Genomic DNA, 18,433 nt, shown 5'->3' with positions numbered 1-18,433 from the left:
AGCAGGAATCCCCGTGCTTTGCAAACCGAGGACTTCCTGACTCAATGAGGGGGCTGGAGTTGGAGTTTCTGACCTCCCGGAGGTCCGCGAGGCCCAGGGACAGTGCGCCATGCACCACGGCCGCCATTGCCCCTCGCACGCTGCTGGACGACAGAGCCCGGGCGACTTTGATCACATTTACACTTTCCTGGCACTGTGGCACCAGGGTCAGGACACACGTGGCTCACTACGACACGCCAGCAAGCACGGAGCCGTCGGCGATTCTTCCTCGCGCGGCACTCCGTGGTGCTGGGAGGTGCACACGCGAGGATCCCTGACCACCGTAAGGCAGCCCAGGTGCAGGGCATGCGGAGGCGAGGGATGGCCGCCCACACGGAGCACGGCCCGAGCGAGGGGCTTACCAGGGCACGCGGCGCTCTCTCTGCAAGCGGAGCTGGCATTCAATTTGCACCTGACGGCAAGCTTCTCTGTGCTGTTAGAGTTCGTCCTCATTTTCTGCTCCGAGTACCTCCGCCTTTGACGGGGATTACTTATTCCGTTTTCTTTATCGCTAACCACGGTGTTAGTTTGGTATAAACCGCGTTATTTGGTTCTTGCTGTAATAGGTCCACTCGAGAGGCACTTCCTTTGAAATATCGCAAGCATTTTCATGGCTTCATGTCAGTTTAATAAAACCCAATTTTCAAGGAGTTATTATCACTTTTCCTGCTCACCCGGGTTTGTTTTTCATGCCTGATCGTATTTGCAGACTCACCTGCCTCCACACTCAGATTTACAATCTCAGGTTGGCCAGTGCGCATGTTAATACCAGCCGAGCTGCGACGCCCGTATTGCGATCTTAATCACGAAGCTTTGTACTTCAGTTAACTTATGTGAAGCCATTGATTCATTTTTATGAATTGGGACTATAGTGCCAAGTTAATCGAAACAACAGGCTTTGCAAACTTAACACATTCAAATGAAATTCACGTTATATGGAGACTACATCAGCCGATATGAATTCTACCCTGATAACTAAATGTTAGCAGAAAAGAAAACCCTACGCCATCTGCTCTTTGGAATGCCTACACAACTTCGGATTGTGCGGTTATTAGGAACATAATGTGCAGTCTGTCACAACCACGGTCAATCTCATGTCTCAAGCGTCTGACATGCATCATGTCACCGCCTTTTCCTCCGCATCCCGCTTGCTCGACGCCAGCCGTGGCCTGTCCAGAGCGGGTGTTCGAGGCACTATGCGGGTGGGTGCACAGGTGCCGGGCATGCGGAGGCGAGGGATGGCCACTGGAGGAATAGGATTTGCCGGGGGAGTGGAGATTCGATGGACGACGGGAGGCCCGGGACAGCGGAAGGCCCAGCTCCTGTTTTAGAGAAGGACCACCCTGGGGAACACGGAAGCTGTCAGGTATGTGGGGAGTGGGAGACGCTGGAGGTGTTTAAGTACGCGGTGGTGAGCGTGGATGGCGTGATGGTGGGAAGGAGACTGAGGACAGCAGGAGTCGCACGCACGTGTGCACACACACACCTAGAGCAGACGCAGTGTCGTCGTCTGTGTTCAGGTGCACACGCGTGTATTACAGATTACACGGTGGGAGGAGGAGAAACTAAGGAGGGGGTCAAAAAGACTCCTTGCTTCTGAAATAGGAAACTCAGGTGGTGGAGGGGGGCTTTGGAGCAAAACGATGCGTCTGGTCTGGGACGCGCCAAGTATAAAGCACCCATGTGATTCCACGCTGGCACACGGCCCAGATGGCGGCTCAGGGCCTCAGACCAGAGCCAGGAGTGATGGGCAGGAGGGAAAATGGAGCTTCAGGAGAGAGGGCCTTTCTGTTCTGTTAGATGTTGCCCAGGCGGCATGGCGGTTAAGGCACTGGACTCCCACATGACCAGCTGTGGTTCGAGTCCTGGACCTGGTGGCTTGAAACTCCTACCCCTTTGCTCAGACAGGAAATGTGGGACATGAGGTGAGGATGATGTGGCTGGAGCTATGGCAGCCACTATGTGGCAGTGAGTACAGAGTCAACGGGGTGGTCAGGAAGCCAGCTGGAGCTCTGACAGCCACTTCTGGGCCTGGTCAGTTTGAGCACTTGCTGGATTCTAATTCCTACTAGTAAGCACTTCCAGCTTGTTACTGTCAGCACCCTGCAGCCTGCACTCCCCTCTTAGAATGCAAACGCCACAGGAGAAGCAGCTTCCTCTACTTCTTGCTCACCTCACTTCTGTGATCTGACAGAGGGGCTCACCGAGACCTGCCTGGGTGAAGGGGAGTCCCGCGACAAGCCTTTGCAAGCTTCCACGATTGTGCAAACCGTCTTCACATGTCCCCCACCATGTGTCTAGCCCTCATTTTTGCTGTTCTACAATGGAACTTCAAAAAAAACTCCTGAAGAAAATGAAGCTAGAATACAAGTCTAGTTTGGTGCAAGATGTTTGAAACCCACACATAGCTTTTTCATAATACGTGTTTCCACGAACGTTTTGAAGACATCTCATTTTACCTTTTTTCAAAAGATTAAAATGCCCTTCACTGTCCTCTAAGCAAAATATTTGCAGTCCCAGTTTTGATGTGTGGTCTATAGTTTGCAAACACGCTAACGGGAAGGCACGGTGCCATTCTTCAAGGAGCCGTGTTCACCACGTGAGTCCCGTGCCTGTGATGGTGTGGCCATGTCTTTTTGACCCTGGACCACGGCCAGTGCTCATTGGCTGTGCAGCGGTTTGACTTACTGTGAACAATCGCGACGTCTCCAAACCCCTTTCTCGGTTAGAGCTGCCCCTTCCAGGTCAGAGGGGAGGCAAAGACGGGGCATTGTTCCCAACGCTCTTACCCTCCTATGTACGCAAACTGTGAGTAGACGGAAGATGACGAGCTCTGAGGCTGGGAGCGGAAACGAATCCACCAGCAGACTCAGGGTGGAGGTCGCGGTGAGCCAGCGGGCGAGCATGCCTGGAGGATACATGTTGACCTGAGCTCAATGAGCCTGAGCACCCAGCGAAGCCTCGGAACGGACCGCTGTGAGAAAAACTGCCTTTGAAATGCGGGACGTGATCCTTGGTCCCGTAGACATATTTCTTATGTAATACCTAAAACTTATAAAACAGGACGTTCCCTAATGATACGTTATTTCTCGGAGAAGCTTAAACAGCCTTTATTTCGCTGGCTCTTTCTGTTCAAAGCCTGGATTTTTTTCTCACCAAAGATTTCCACCCCGAGGGGCTCTTCATCTGATGAGTGAACGATCTTTTCTTTACCGCCTTCAGTTTCTGACTCTCATCTTACATTAAACTAATCTCGTCTTGTGATTTATACTTATGCCAGTGTTCAAGGCTACCCCTCCTCCCTGCACTCCTGTTTCCTCTCACCGCCTTTTGTCTGGGTAGTACCATTTGTAGCGCAGTCCTGGGCTGCGCCGGCATTTATGAGCTGAGACAGAGACAGACGGAGTGCACGTGACCGTCATGACGCGCGTCCGTAATGACTAATGCGTGATTGCTCTTTGCACGGAGCTTCAGCTGCCATCTAATGGACTGCCCTACCACACCCCGCAAATGCTCGTTCCCTTTTTCCCTTTAACAATGTGTGTGTGCTGAAGAGATGATAAAATTTACAGTTCTCTTTCAGGTTTTCCAGTGTTCTGAAGAGAGGCAAGATTATCTCCAAATTATTTGAATTTCAGAGTAATTTTAAGAGAAAGAGAAGAGGGAAATACACATCTATCTTAGTAGACAGCGGGTCAGAACGAACATCGCCGGGCTATGTAAATTCCTGCCCAAAGCGATAACTGGGCCGTGTGAAATAAGCATGCCCTGTTTTCGCCAGGAGCTGCAGCCTGCTGCGTGGAAGGGCCTGGGACCGCCGCCGAGTGCCGCTGGTGGATGCTGCCGTAGCTGCCGGGCTGGGGTCACGGAGGCCTCCTAAGGTCGTGTGCCTGGCTTCACCTGTCACACGGGCTTTGGTTTTGTTCTTGGTTTTAGTTTTGCGGCTCCCCAAAAGACAGAGAGAGCGATATTGCCCCCCTAGAACGGAGGGTCGTGCTGAATCCTCCTCCTCCCCTCTCCTCTCGGGATTCTGGGCACACACGCACACGCACACGCACACACACACACACCACAGGGTCTGGGCCTGTGTGGCTCGCAGTCTGCCACGTGGGATCCAGCTGCCTTGACCATCATGCCACATGCGAGTATTTTTAAATGGAAAGTATGTGTGCGAGAACTTTATTCGGAACCCATTATGTGCTGCAGGAACAAAATCTCCATCAGGAGAAGCGACCCGGCTGCCGCCCCGACCGGAAGCGCGTTGCTGTGTGAAGGACATCGGCCCACCCCAGCTCCTTTTGTTTTCTGTTTTCGAGAGAGACTTTTGCTCTAGGGTGCATGCACTCACCAGAGAGACCAACAGAGGCCGAAACCGAGAACCCCGCCCCCCGCCCCGGGGGATGGCCACGCAATCCCTTCTCCTCCATTCTCCCCTTAGGGGTTTTGGGCATGCACGCACACGCACCCGGTGTGAGTGTCAAGCCGCTGGACCCCGGACTCGAATTCGGACATGCATTGTACACGTGGCTGGTGTGCATTTCAAGCTGCCAGGCTCGGGACCTGAAACACATCGGCCACGTGAGAGGTCCCTGCCTTAGCCACCACACCGGCGGCTGCCCCACACGGACTCTTTTAAAAATGTAATAATTGCTATGAGTCACATGCGTTTGCCAGGGAGAGACCAGAGACAGAGACAGAGTACGGAAAGTGAGACCGCACCCCGAGAGGAGGCACACTGTAAGCCCTCTCTACTCCTCCTCTCGGGACGTGGCACCTGTGCACACGTGCCTGGCCTGTCTCCCAAGCACCGGTTCTGGGACTCAAACCACATGGCTGTTTACGCAGGATCCAGCTGCCTCAACCACCGTCCCCCCAGCTGGGCCTAGGAGCGCACTCCTACTTGAGAGCAAATTCTTACAGTCAAAACATTCACAGCTTTTATTCTTTCTTTTTTTTTGGAGAGGTTTTTTTTTGCTACAGGGCGTGTGCACTCGTCAGACAGAGAGAGAGAGACATAGAGACAGAAAGCGAGAAATCATGCCGCAATCCCTTCTCCTCCATTCTCCTCTTGGGATCTTGGGCACGCACGCACACGCGCCCAGTGTGAGTTTCAAGCCACCGGGTCCGGGACGTGAACCGCGGTCGACTACGTGGGAGTCCAGCGACATAGCCATTACACTAACTGCTGGTTCCCCAGATTTTATTCTTTAACACAAGTACTTCCAGAGGACCTCCTGCATCCCTAACAGGAAACACCCCGTGGGCCACGTCTGCTCCTGGCAGATGAAACGCTGTCCGCAGGGCCTCTGTCCCGAGTCTGGAGAGGCAGTGGCAACAGCCATAACCGATAAGTAAATCCCACTTTATGCTGGGAAGTGATAATTAGATGAAAAAAGGTCCGGGCAGGCGGACGGGGTGTGCTCAGACGTGGAAAAGCACGTGGGTTTGTGGCTAGAGGAGCAGTGTAAGCCTCCTCGAGGGGACCCGCGAGCAAAGGCTCCAAGAGGGTAAGCTATGGAGACGCCTCCCCTCACCCTTACAAAGTAGGGGCGCGGGCGGTGGCGGCTCAGACCCGTGCACATGTGTGTTTGCAACGGGAGCTTTGCTGATGCCACACCGGGAGGGGAGGCAACGTCTCTGTCTCCCCCGAACTGGAGTGGTCAGGTGGCTGCTTTGGCCAAACGACAGGAGTGGACGTGACGGAAGCAGAGGCGTGCAAGGCGAGAGTACAACGGGGCCTTCCCTCCCGCCACCCTGGAGCTCACTGTTGGACTCCTTTACCTCCAAGGAATCGCCAGTATCAACCCAGAAGGGGGTCAGGGTTCGAGAGTGGCTGCCATGTGTGTTTAAACCAGACGGAGTCCTTGCTGCCCCCATCGGCAGGCCGAGCGGGGCTGTCTGCGAGCAGAACGCGACACCGCCTCCGGGGCTCTGCTGGCTTTGGCCTCTAGCCGGGTTCAGCGGTCCCTCTTGGGCCTGTCTCTCAGCCCTCGGCAACTCACACACGCAGCCCGGAAGGGCTTGGAGTGGCTTCATGCCGGGGCAAGTCGCCCAGTTCAACTTGGCCTCTGGGAGGCTTTGACAGGAGGCCTGGGTCACTTGGCCTCAGGCGGGAGCTGAGACACAGCTCACCAACCTGCCGGGCTGCCTCCTGGGATCAGTTACCTGCCAGGCCTCCCCGCCGCCTCTGGTGGTGAATCTGGCCCAGGGACTGAGCTCTGATGGGACAGGGCACAGCCTAAGCTCAGCCCCTTCCTCCTGCCACCACCTGCTGCTGTTTAGGAAATGTGACCCCTACCTTCCAGGGAAAAGAAAGGGCGGTGTTTGGAGTGAAGGAAGGGGGTGCTAATGCCTGTCTCTGCTTCAGCCTCTGGGCTTCAGTGTCACCGCAGCCCCCAGCTGAGCCTGTGCGGGGGTGGGGACCATTCACTAAACAAACCAGATAGAATTTAGGTGGAAATTATTTCACCGACTCTCAAGTCTAAAACCAATTAACAGAGGCAGGTTGAACCTGCACTGAAGGTTATTTGTTTTATAAAATTACAGGAAATTGTCTGCATTGAACTTGAAGCCAGACTTAAAGACTGAGTTTCCAGTTCTCCCCCTGGGAGAGAAGGTCCAGGGGCCGTCTTCAGGCCCCCAGAAGCAGAACCGGGGAGAAGCAGGGCAGCTGGAGAAAGCCCACGTGGTCCTGGAAAAGCATCTCTGAGGTCTCAGGGAACGCATGCTCTCTGATCAGTCCTCCTCAGGAGAGGGGGGTAGCAAAGCGGAACAGAGACTCACTGTCAGAGCCTCCGAGGACAAAACACAACAGCACACGGGGAGACGAGCTCGCACGCGCGAGTCCTGCTCATTTGTCTACCTAGAGCGAATGTTTTCCCCGTCGTTTCCTGAGCCGTCCACAGCAGTGTCCAAGGACACCATATCGGGGAGCCCTGACTCAGCACGCCTGGCTCGAAGTCGGGCACACGCCGGGACCTTCATGATGCAGTGTCCCCGCCTGCACAGAGCCTCGCCCGCGGCGTCAGGAAGAGGAGCCACGCGCGAGCGTGTTCAGAACAGCAGGGCGTGTTCTTCTTGCCATCACTTGCTAAACCGCAATAATGATTGCGAATCCGTGGTGCAAATGACGGTGTCGCCTTTTCAGAATTGATTTCGCGTAATAGTAGTTTGCAAAATTAAATTAGTGTTTAATATACTTTAGACACTGCTCTTAGCCGCACGAACCGGAGGTAAGCCCGTGCTGCGTGATGGGGACCGCACGACCGCTATCCCCGACCGTCAGTGATGGCTGTGCCGGGCTCCCCTGCTCCCCGCCTGCAATTCCCTCCCCGTACAGGTGTCTCGCCGTTGCACTTTCTCTTGAGTACGTGGTGAGTCCTGGTTTCCTCGCCTTCTCTGCTGGTCTGTGACCATGTTCCCGCCAACGGGCTGTGCCCCGCCCGGCCTGGGCCTTACCCTCTGGCACCGCCTTCCGTACTCGTCCCAGCCCACTAGTTCCCATCTTTTGGAAAGAGCTGGGTCCCTGAATCACCACGTGGAGGGAGACAAGGCGTGCCCAGGTGGGACCGTTGCCAGAGTGGAATAAACCCTGAGCGTTAATGCACACGAGAATCTACTTGTTACAGCAGCAAAGCCTTGCCCTAGCAAATGCATCGGGAGCAGGGAGACGGGGGACTCACTCACGGTAGCCGGGAAGAGCTGGCAAGTGCGTGTACCGGGGAGGGTCTGGCTGCGTGCGCCCTGCTGTGGGGCTGAGCAGGGAAGGCCTGGAGTGAAAACCCGAATATCCTGCCTCACAGTTACTTACACATTCGCGTGGGTTTTCAGCCTGTATCTCAACCGTTAAGCCAGAAAAATTTAATTTTTTCAAACAGGAATGGTCCTGGCTGGGCAGCTTTGTGTCACTGCACAGTCACAGTTGGAAGGCTGGCCTGCCGCTCTCCTCCTTCTGAGAACTGACGCGTCACCGGTGGCACCGGGCTGCCCCTGTCCCTCTCCTGCAGAGGCGTCTTTCCAGCGAGGACACGAGAGCAGTCCTGGCCCATGTTTCCATGGAGAAGCTTGCCCGACCCCGATGGCACTCTCTCCCCGCCGGAATGAAGCCCTCTGGCTCCGTGTGCCACTGTCCCTCTCGGTCACCTCCCACGTAGTGCCCGCGTCATTGTTTGCTAACACACTTCTGCATGCCTTCCTCACGCCAACCGCTTTCTAAATTCACTCTGGTTCTGAGAATACTTAGGAAATCGCAGCTGGGGGTGCCCGCTTCGAATATGCTGTTCTAAGAAACATTAGGAGAGATACAAGTGTGCTCCGTATTGGGCAGACACGGTCTTCACCTGAGCACGCGCTGCCCGACGCCTTGGAAAGCGCGCGGACATATGGGCGTTATGCTCCCTAGCACCTCACTGTGTGCGGACCCCGGGCCTTCCCAAGTCTTTCCTTTGAGAAGTGCAGGAAACTCAGGTTCCTCTTCAGTGGGCTTTGCTCCAGGGCCCCCGAGTCACAGGAAGCACCAAGGTCCTGTTTCTGACCTCTGAGAGATTCCCCCCGAACCCCAGACCCAGCGCTGCCCAGTGAATCTGATTCCCCGGGGCCCATGCATTCCGGTTTGCCCAGGACGGGGCAGTGTTCCACCTGTCAGCATTAATGCTGTCTCCTTTTATTCTCCACGGTGACCCATTGCAAGAAACACGCTTCATTTTTTTCTGTCCATAAGGGCGCATTGGCTGTCCTCAGCACGTCTTCCCGGAGTGCCTGGAGCCTCCACAGCCTGTCTGCAGCGTTGGGTCTCACGTGGCCTCACGTCCCCAGGACCTCCTCGCCTGGATGCTCAGCATTCTGGTGAGGGGAACCGCGAGCAGCTTGCTGAGGCCTGCCCTGCCCACCACACTTCTACTGGTGCTAAGCATAACGTGGCCTCACTACCAGGACTTCACCTGCCTTCTCTTGCCAACCCCGTCTCCACCTTGGGTTATAACCCATGGCCTTGGGACCAGCAGTTAGCGTAATGGCTGTCGCTGGACTCCCATGCAGCCGACTGTGGTTTGCGTCCTGGACTTGGTGGGTTAAATTCACGCCAGGTGCATGTGCATGCGTGACCATCCCCCCATGGTCGGCCATGCAGGAGTCCAGCACCTTCACCACTACGCCGCCTGCTGGGCCTGATGCTGCACATTGAGAACCTGTAAACGAACACCTGAACCGCGAGCGAGGGGCAGAGAACAACCGACCCTCCGCAAACGTCTGAGGATCGACACCTGAGCCCAGGCCCACCTCCAGGAGGGAGGCACAGCAGCCTGACCAGAGCCGTACCACCTACGGGGTTCTCAGAAGGTCCCCATCCCCAAAGTTGCCCTACTTCCACGTGGTCTCTGGGGACCCCTGGTGCATCTGTGGTGACTGCGTGTGGACCTGCCCCAGGGGTCCTCAGCTCCTCACAGCTCCTGCCCCGAGATGCTGGGGCTCTGGACACCTGTGCCTTTGGCTGCGGTGCCTGGAACACGGATGAGGAGGTGACCAGACGCCCTCAGCGCGTATTCCAGGACTTAGACAGGGATGTCCTGGAAGACAGGGACTTCTCTGCTGGACATGAGCCAGTTTCGAGGCTGCCACCCAGCTCCCACAGGGCACCTTCTGTGAGACTGAAGGTTATACAGATGAGAGCGTGCCTATCGGGAGGAGGGACAGAGGGACAGACAGAGGGTGTCCCGGTGGTGTATCCGAGGTTCTGAATAAAAGCCCCTGAGCTAGCCCCAGCCGTGGGCTTCTCTACTGTGCTGGCAGACGGTGACTTCTCCCTCCGCCTCCTTCCCCTCCTGTCCACTTCTTCATTAGGCTGGTGCTGATGCAATTTTCTGATCCCTTGCCTTCTTGAGAAAATGGTACCAGCACGCATCCTTGAGAGGCATCCATAACACACCCCTTGATGTGATTTTCAATTCAGTGTGAATGAGTTTTCCAGTGGATTTCCGGAGGTCTTGATACGGATGCCAGAGCCCACATGAGCGTGTCAGGCTCCTGGCAAGTGGAGAAAGAGAAAGTGAGTAAAAAGATTACAGATCCACAGGGCGTCCTTCCTGCCCAGCCTTGCCAGGCCTGCACGGGCGCCTAGGGTGCTTCTCCAAGAATTCCCAACTTTCTTTCTCACGGGCTTCCAAATGACACCAACACAATGTGCCCAGGGACCGCCAGTGTCTGCCATCAGAGCTGCGCGTGACAGCTGGGCAGGTAGGCTCTGACCTGTCAGCTGGGCTCCAGGCTGCCAGGCCTGCCCATTCAGGAACCGGGTGCTGAAAGGGCTCTGCCTTTTCTCCTCCCGGGTGCTGCTGACAGTAGGGTCGTGAGTCACCCCCGGGACGAGCACAGACGAGACTTCCCTCTGAAGAGTCCTGCCAAAGTCTCAGGGCTGCATCTCATTGGCTCTGACTGGACCCTGTGCCTGCCTCTGAGCCAATGGCAGGATCAGAAGGATCTCAAGCTTTCATTGGCCAGGCCGAGTCACATGGCACTCCTGCAGGGTGGGGGCGTGGCCACTGCACGGCTCTTCCTGCCTCATTCACGCTGCTCTGTCTCCGCCCTCCGCACCCCGTGGGTCACAGTCTAAGTATCTCCCCAGAACCTTCTGTGACGTATGGGTCGTTGGGAACGTCATGACGTGTTTTTGCATAAACAGAGAGACACGTCATGACTTTCCAGACAACCTAGCGGTTTGTCCCCAGCGTCTCCTATGCTGTCTGTCCTTTCTTCCGACGAACGTCCGCGGAGCGCCTGCCACCTGCCACCTGCCTGGCTAGTCACAGTGATCGGCCTGCAGTGTGGGCGAAGTGAACCGAAACGGCTCCGTGGCTTGCCCTGCGGTGAAGGCAGGACGCGAACACAGGAACGACACGTCTACGGCAGATGGATGGCGCTCACTTGTGGTGGTTCCATCTGGAAAGCCCACAGTAGGTCGAAAACACAGTAGGTAAGCAAGCATAAACCCACGCAGCCCACTGAGCAGCCGAGGCTAGTCGTCTGCTAAGCGCGCTCAGAGCCCCTGCACGAGCCGGCGGCTGGCTGGGCAAACTCCCCGGACACGGGGCTGTCTTAGCATAAAGGGCGACTATGGCAGACAGTGCTGACAGCAGGACGGCTCTACGGCCACTCAGAGTACGGCCCCTACTGCACGCGTGCGGCTCGTGACCACCATCAAGTTGGAAAACCCAAAGCTGAAACGCTGAACACTGTGAGCTGAGGACCGTGTGTGCGCGCGCACGCGTAAGTGTGTATAGAAAGCGCAGTCCAAAACTTCACTACCCCTGGATTTCAAAACAATGTTGCACTGAAATAAACGTGTACTTTAATTCCATTTTCATCACACGTGCGGAGGCCGCCTGGGTGTGGATCAGCGTTCGCAGGGATGCAGGAAGCAGTCCCGGGTGCGACGGTCTCACAGAGCCTGCTCAGAGAGGTTGGGACGGGAGGAGGGGTGAGGGAGCCAGCCACGCAGTGTGCAGGGCAGAGGGCTGGGGCTGTCCTGTTAGGGCCCCTGCATCCTCAGAGCTGCCCCCATCCTCAGAGCTGCCCCATCCTCAGAGCGGCCCCATCCTACGTGGCTGCCCTCGTCCTCAGGGCTGCCCCCATCCTACGTGGCTGCCCCCATCCTCAGGGCTGTCCCCGTCCTCAGGACTGTCCCCGTCCTCAGGGCTGCCCCTGTCCTACATGGCTGCCCCCATCCTCAGAGCTGCCCCATCCTGCAGGGCCGCCCTTCCCCAGGGTGCCACCTGCAAGTCTCATGGCGGCCCTGGCTCAGCGTATCCTGCCACGGGAGGCTGGACGCATGCTGCGGACACTTGGCAGCACAGACCCAGGGTCCCCAGCTGCCCACGTCTCCCAGCATGCCTGTTTTGAATCCTTTTGTTCATTCAGTTTAAAAAGAGGAAGTGGAGAGCGGAAGGAAGGACGGGTCGGCGGACCGCACTGAGGAGAGCTCTCCGGCTCATGGAGAGCACTGTGGGCGGGTTCTGCTCTTCCCTCCCGGCCGGGATCACACCTCGAGCTGGGCGTCCGTGGGCGTCACACCCCTGACTTTGCACAAACGCCCTGTGCTCTAACGTCACCACGGAGGTGCCCGTCCTCCGTTCCCCATCCCATCCAGCCTAGAGTTGGGGAGAGTAGCTCCGTGAGGGTGGGGCCCCTGCAGCCCCACAACCTCCCCAGGAGGCTGGCATGTGGCCGAAGGCATTTGGCAAATGTGAAAGGGGAAGCGCCCAGCCCGGGGGCCACAGTACGAGCAGTCTCCACCCTGGAAGCCCGGGTGCGCGGCGGGGTAACTAGGAGTGGGGAGGATCCCACGGCCCTGCGGTCCCCGCAGCTGCCAACTTGCCTTAACCACGTCTTCATCAGACGATCGGCACTCCACGGCCTCCAGCTGGTCTGTCACCGTGCCATCCTCCTCCACGGAGACCACCTTCACCGGGACGGCCACCGTCTTCCCCGTGAGGATGGCCGTGTTCAGGATCTCCGCCTCCTGGAAGACCGAACACACCCTGCCGTCATACCCCTCCTGACAGGCGCAGCCCCGTAGATGACAGTGCCTGCCCCAGCCTCCCCGCAAACGGCACCAGCATCTCAGCATGCCGGGGGTTCGGCACCAGTGAGTGGCCGAGGAGGCCGAGAGAGGGTCCTCCAGGCCTCCCAGATGCTGCGGTAAGGAAGTGCTCAGGGAGGCTGTGGGGCACATGCGTCGCTCTCCTCCTCCTCATTATCTCACGTTTTCGCTATAGGGCACGTGCGCTCACTGGAGAGACAGTGAGAGGGATAGCAAGAGATCTCCCCCAGGGGGATGGCCATGCCACAGTCCCTTCTCCTCCATTCTCCACTCGGGATTCTGGGCATGCCCACGCATGCACTGGTATGGTTTTCAAGCGGCCAGGTCCAGGACTCGAACCACAGTTGAACATGTGGGAGTCCAGTGCCTTAACCACTATACTGCCTGCTGGTCCCAAATTATTAACGTTGTGGGGCCAGCAGATAGCAAGTGGTTACGTTGCTGGACTCCCACATGGTCTACTGCAGTTCAAGTCCCGGACCTGGCAGCTTAAAACTCACACCGGGTATGTGTGCATGCATGCCCAAAATCCTGAGAGAAGAATGAAGAAGGGATTGCTGCGTGGCCATCTCCCTGGGGGGGTTTTCTCATTTTCTGTTTCTCTGTCTTTCTAGCAAGTGCACACGCCCTATAGCAAAAATCCTTAAAAAAATAAAAAAAAGACTAACATCGTGTTTGGCAAACCGTACATGAGCCTCACTGTGTCGGAACTTTCTAAGTGTTGTACAGATGTTCACTTAGCCTTCCTCACCACCTCCTGACAAGACGGGTGTTCTCATCCTCCCCGTTTTATAGGTGGCACAGAGAGGCTTCGCATCTCGCCCAAGGTCACACAGCTAGGCAGTAATGAAGGTGGGACTTGAACTCCATGGAGTGCAGCCTCTGAGTCCGTGCCTTGGAGCCTCCAACAGGCCTAACTTACACAGAATGATGCTCTAATGGGAGCAGGCGACTGAGGGCCCTGCGGGCAAGGCGTGTGAAAGAAGCTAGGCTGAAGAGTACTCCCCAGACAGCACTGAGGGAGAGCAGCAGGGCCGAGAGCCTCACTGTCTGCACTCTGACCTCTGACCCCGGCTTTCTCGCCTTCCTTCCAAGGCTCCCAGCCTGTGCTCACACCTACCGTGGCTCCAGGGACACTCCCACACGCACTAGCACGACACACGTATGCACAGCCCCGCCCCCACACGCCGCTAACATGCATTTTGCCGCTCATCTCTCCCCCCCGTAGGTTCGCTGCAGAGGTGTGTCTGGGGACTGTCCCCGCTGTCAGTGTGGAGACACCCGGCCTCGGTCCTCGGAGCGCCTGCCACAGCTGTTCATCTTTTAAATTGTCTGTAGGGCATGTACTCACCGGAAGGAGAGAGGGGGAGAAGGGGAGATAGCAGCTCACCTGGATGTCCACACCACAATCCCTCTCCCTCCATCCCTCCTTCCTTTCAGGATTTCGCGCACACGAGCACACGCACCTGACCTACTTGAGGCTGCTGGGTCTAGGACTCGAACCCCGTCGTGGGCCATGTGGGACCCACGGCTCTAACCATCATGCACCGACCGGCCCGTCCCCTTTTCCTTGAGGCTTAGACAGCTCTGGGCTGTCTGCTCACGGCTCAGCAGCACCGAGCACGAGACCTCGTCACGGAGAGTGACTCCTCGCTGAGCGTGCAGGGAAGGACGCGGGACCCCCGTCGGGGAGGCCAGGCTCTCGTGCACCTCCTCTGGGCGACCTGCCTCAGGCGGCCTCCCCCAGGCGCCGAGCGGTCCTTTCCCTGGGTGCCCCTCTGGCTGCCTCCGTGTGCCCTCAGTTTCCCTCCTAGGCTTACAGGTTTGAATGGCTGGGCCCTGGGAGATGGCGAGACCCATGTTTCAGCTGGTGGAAGCGGAGCATGGGGAGGGGAGAGCGAACCCCCTTCCCCTCTGCCTGGATTGTGGCATAAAGACTGTGCTCCCCATAGCACCCCGAATCTGCAGAGCCACGCTGCCACGTCCCGGCCCCGGTCGGGCTCTGTCCTGGCAGTCCTCGCGTGCCAGTGCCGTTTGGAGGCGCCGGGTCTGGGAGCTGGTTCGGAGGAGCTAACACAGCCTCAGCTGGCTCTTACCGCAGGGCGCAGGCCCTGAACCCTCCTCCAGAGGGCCGGCTCCTGGGGACATCTGCGTCCCCCGGGAGATGCTTGCAGAGACGCCGGCTACTGGAAGTCACGGGAATCTCATGCCTGCTGGTCCCCGCCAGCAGAAGATACCGAAGTCTGCTGCCCTGTTACGTAACCAGCTCCCTCGCGCTCGCTCTGCTTCTTACGTAAGATCTTTTCCAGGATCAAGTTCGTCTCATAGCTGGCTCCTCTGCCTCAGCCTTGGGATATGAATATCTAAGCCCATGCACGCCCGCACTCATGCACACGCGTGTGTACACACACACACTTTCTATTATTTTAATTCAAAAAGACAAGCCTTCGGTTAGGAGCACTCCTGAGTTTCAAGGCCCCTGCCTTAAACTGTGTGCCCAGACCTCTAAATGTGTCATTGTCTACATGCTTCTGTTCTTCCCCCTGCAGTTTCCCAAGTGAAAACTGTTTTATTTTAAGTAAAAATACAGCAAAAAAAAAAAAAAAAAAAGTCGGGGGCAAAACAGAATGCGCTGCCCCTGGGCGGGAGGACGGCCACCTTACTTGTGCACCCTAAAGGGGTCAGAAGGAGCGTGGCACCCTTACGAGGGGGTGGGGATGTGCTTCCTTCTGGCCTGAACTGCCCCTCATGGAGGAGATGCAGCCTGGGGGGCAGCACCAGCTCTGCACCCTACGGCGGGGCAGAGTGAGCGTCCCCATGCACACAGTCCAACCCAAGGCCTTCTCGAACTCGCGCATCGGGGTCGTGCGTGGGCAGCGGTGCCGGGGCTCCCCGACAGCAGCCGAGCCCACTGCCTGGGGGCTGCCACCCTGCGCTCGGTGCAGCACTCTCCGCAGCACGGCACTCCGCCCACGGTCCTGGCGTCCTGGCGGGCCTGAGAGGCTGACCTTCCAGGCTTAGTATTTCCCTGTCTCTTCTCTATTCCAAGTCCTTGACACCAAGAACGCTCCCGCGCAGCTCTGCTGTCTCTGGGAAGCAGATGACGTGTGGGTTACTCACAGAAGTCGCCAGACAGGGGGAGGATAGGGGTCCTCCTTCAGGGGTGGAGCCTGCACGGTCTCAGCTGCTGCTCTGACCCCCAGGGGCTCTCATTTTTACCGATATTTTGAAGTGGATTTATTCCATGAGAGAGTGAGAGAATAAGAGATGGTGAGAGAGGCAGGGAGGTGGGCGCCTTCACAGGGACACACCCCCAGGGCTCCGCCAGCCCATAGCATGGGCCTGGACGTCAGAGGGGGCCCTGGGACAGGATCCGGGACAGGACCGGGCCCCACACGTGGGCCCCGCTGCGTATCTGGGGCCTGCTTAGTCTTGGCCTCCCTCCACCCTCGAGAGCTCAGTGGTCTTGCTGCTCTGGGCACCTTCTCACGGCCTCTCGGACTCGGTGCTAAAGGCCCAGAATGCCCTGAGGGAACACTGGGCTCACCTCATCAGCTACTCGGGGTCCACACCTGCTGCTCCTGGGTGTCCCGTGCACACTGAGGTGTCCCGGGGCTCTGACACCAGACAGAACTCGTGCTGTCGAGGAGCTCGGGGAGGTGGAGGACAGCACGGCCGCTAACCCAGCCGCAGGTCCTTTCCTCGGGCTCTAGCTCATGGTCCTCTGGGTAGGGAAGCAGCGACCGCCCTGGCCTTGTGGGGAAAGTGATGACCATGTCGTAGTTTGGGTCCCCCTAGAAATAGACCCTGGGATGAAGATTCAAGAGCACTTCATCAGGAGGGGCAGGAAACGAACAGGGAGTGAGGAGGTGCTGCAGGGGAGGCGGGCAACCCCCTGAGGGGTGCACTACCCCGCTTCCCGGGTGGGCGCCGGCAGCACTGGCGTGCACACTGCAGTCTGTGTACACTGCGTGCGTGTATAGACGGATGTCAACAAGTTCATAGAAAAGATGGGATTACGAGGGCGCACACGCGTTCTTGAAATCCTGCGGAGCTTTTTCATAGCATCGTTCTCCACAAACTATTTGGACACCCCTTGCACGGTTCTCTGCTGGGACGCCGCATGAGACGCTCAGCTGAGAGTAACCCGCTGAGGCCGGGGGAGCCGGGGGACTCACACAGCACCTCAGAAGCTGGGTAGGCCAGCCCTCACAGCGTCGGCCGGCCATGTCGCTCAGAGCGGCCTGTTACCCTGTGGAAGGACGAAGACACGCCTGCCAGAGGGAGGCCCGCAGGGCTGGTGGGGCCCTCCCCGGGCCGGGCAGGGAGAGGGCTGGTTACTGCCGGGGTCTGCTGCTGCTACGCTGTGGAGTAATTTGTCATGCACAGGCCTGGCAGGCTGGAGCAGAATTAGTGTTTTCTGTTGTTTTGTTTAATCTCCTCGTGCTTCTTGTATCCTGATTTTCTGCTTCGGGTATCAGCAGTCGTTTATTTGTGCTCACCCTTGAAATTAATTTTAAAGCAGAGATGACGAAAATAATGGATAAAGAAAAGCATTACTTCGTGGAACTTCTTAAATGCTTCCGGAGAGTGAGTGGTGTGTAGGAGACAGCGGCTCACTGATGCCCAGCCTTCCGCATTCTTACCTAACAAAACCCCGTTTTTTTGTTTGGTTTTGAGAGAGAGATTTTTGCTATAGGGCACATGTGCTTGCCGGAGAGACAGAGAGACAGAAACTGAGAAATCGCCCCCCGAGGGGATGGCCATGCAGCAATCCCTCCTCCTCGGTGCTCCTCTAGGGACCTTGGGCATGCACGCACATGTGCCTGGCGTGAGTTTCAAGCCACTGGGTCTGGGACTCGAACTGCGGTTGACTACATGGGAGTCCAGTGCTTTAACCACCACACCACATGCTAGTCCCACAAACCCCAATCCTGTCTGTGGCTGTAACATGCCAGAGTAAATGACCTCGCATCTCGGCTGCCCTTGGCCTGAGGACAGCTCTGGTCCATGAGGTCTAAATGGACGTCACTGCTGGGACTTCCAGAAGAGTCTGTTAAGAACAAAGGGAAGGAACCGGCCAGAGGCTGCCAGGTCCACCTCCTGTCTTCCTGCCCGCTACACGGACCGTGCTGGGCTGAGCACGCACCGACCCTGAGGCTCCGAGCACGTGCTTTTGGGGTGCAGAGGTCAGGAGCGAGGAGTCTCTTGCCGGCCTTCCTGGGGTGGAATCCGGGCTTTGACACCGGGAGGCAGGTGACAGTGGCCAAGTGACTCGACGTTGGTGCCTAATTGTCACCAGTTATGATGTGAGGGTAGTGATGGTCCGTACCGCCTGCGGTGCCCTGGGCTTAGAGGTTACACGAGGAACGTGCAGCGTGTTTAGAGCAGAGCCTGGCCCCGGGAGTGGGTGATAAATGAAGGCCAGTGACGACCACAGTGGCTTGAGTAGAGTACCCGCCCGCCTGGCCCTTATTCGGAACGAGGGTCTTTGCGGGCATCGTGGAGTAAGACGAGGAAGAGGCCGGGTGAAGGTGGGGAGAGGCCGGGTGAAGGCAGCCTGGGGCTGGGCAATGGCAGGACGGGACAGCCACGACCCGGGAGAGGCAGGAGGGGTTTCCAGAGCGAGGCTGGCCCACTGGCACCTCCGCTGCAGATGTTGGCCCCCAGTGCGGTGGGGACCAGTCTCGCCCGTGTCACCTGCCGGTGTGAGGCCCTTTGTCAGGGCAGCTCCAGGAAAGCTGCAGGACCAGGTCGAGGGAGAGGCAGCCGGGGAGCCACGGCACCCACAGCGGCCCCCAG

At 57.4% G+C, this 18,433-nt stretch overlaps 1 protein-coding gene across 1 annotated transcript in view; it reads right to left on the bottom strand.

Moving 5' to 3' along the window:
- The window catches only part of LOC102503351 (transmembrane protein 132D), a 399,636-nt gene that overhangs the window by 38,932 nt on the left and 342,271 nt on the right, over window positions 1-18,433 (bottom strand). Inside the window, exon 6 of the mRNA XM_027771410.1 lies at window positions 12,407-12,550. Coding sequence (XP_027627211.1) covers window positions 12,407-12,550 — 144 coding nt within the window. The remainder of the gene's footprint in view (window positions 1-12,406; window positions 12,551-18,433) is intronic.

Source organism: Tupaia chinensis, unplaced genomic scaffold (genome assembly GCF_000334495.1).
Source record: "Tupaia chinensis unplaced genomic scaffold, TupChi_1.0 Scaffold000211_1, whole genome shotgun sequence".
NCBI classification, from domain to species: Eukaryota; Metazoa; Chordata; class Mammalia; order Scandentia; family Tupaiidae; genus Tupaia; species Tupaia belangeri.
Note: the sequence above shows the minus strand (reverse complement) of the source record. Positions and strands in the feature narration are given on the sequence as shown.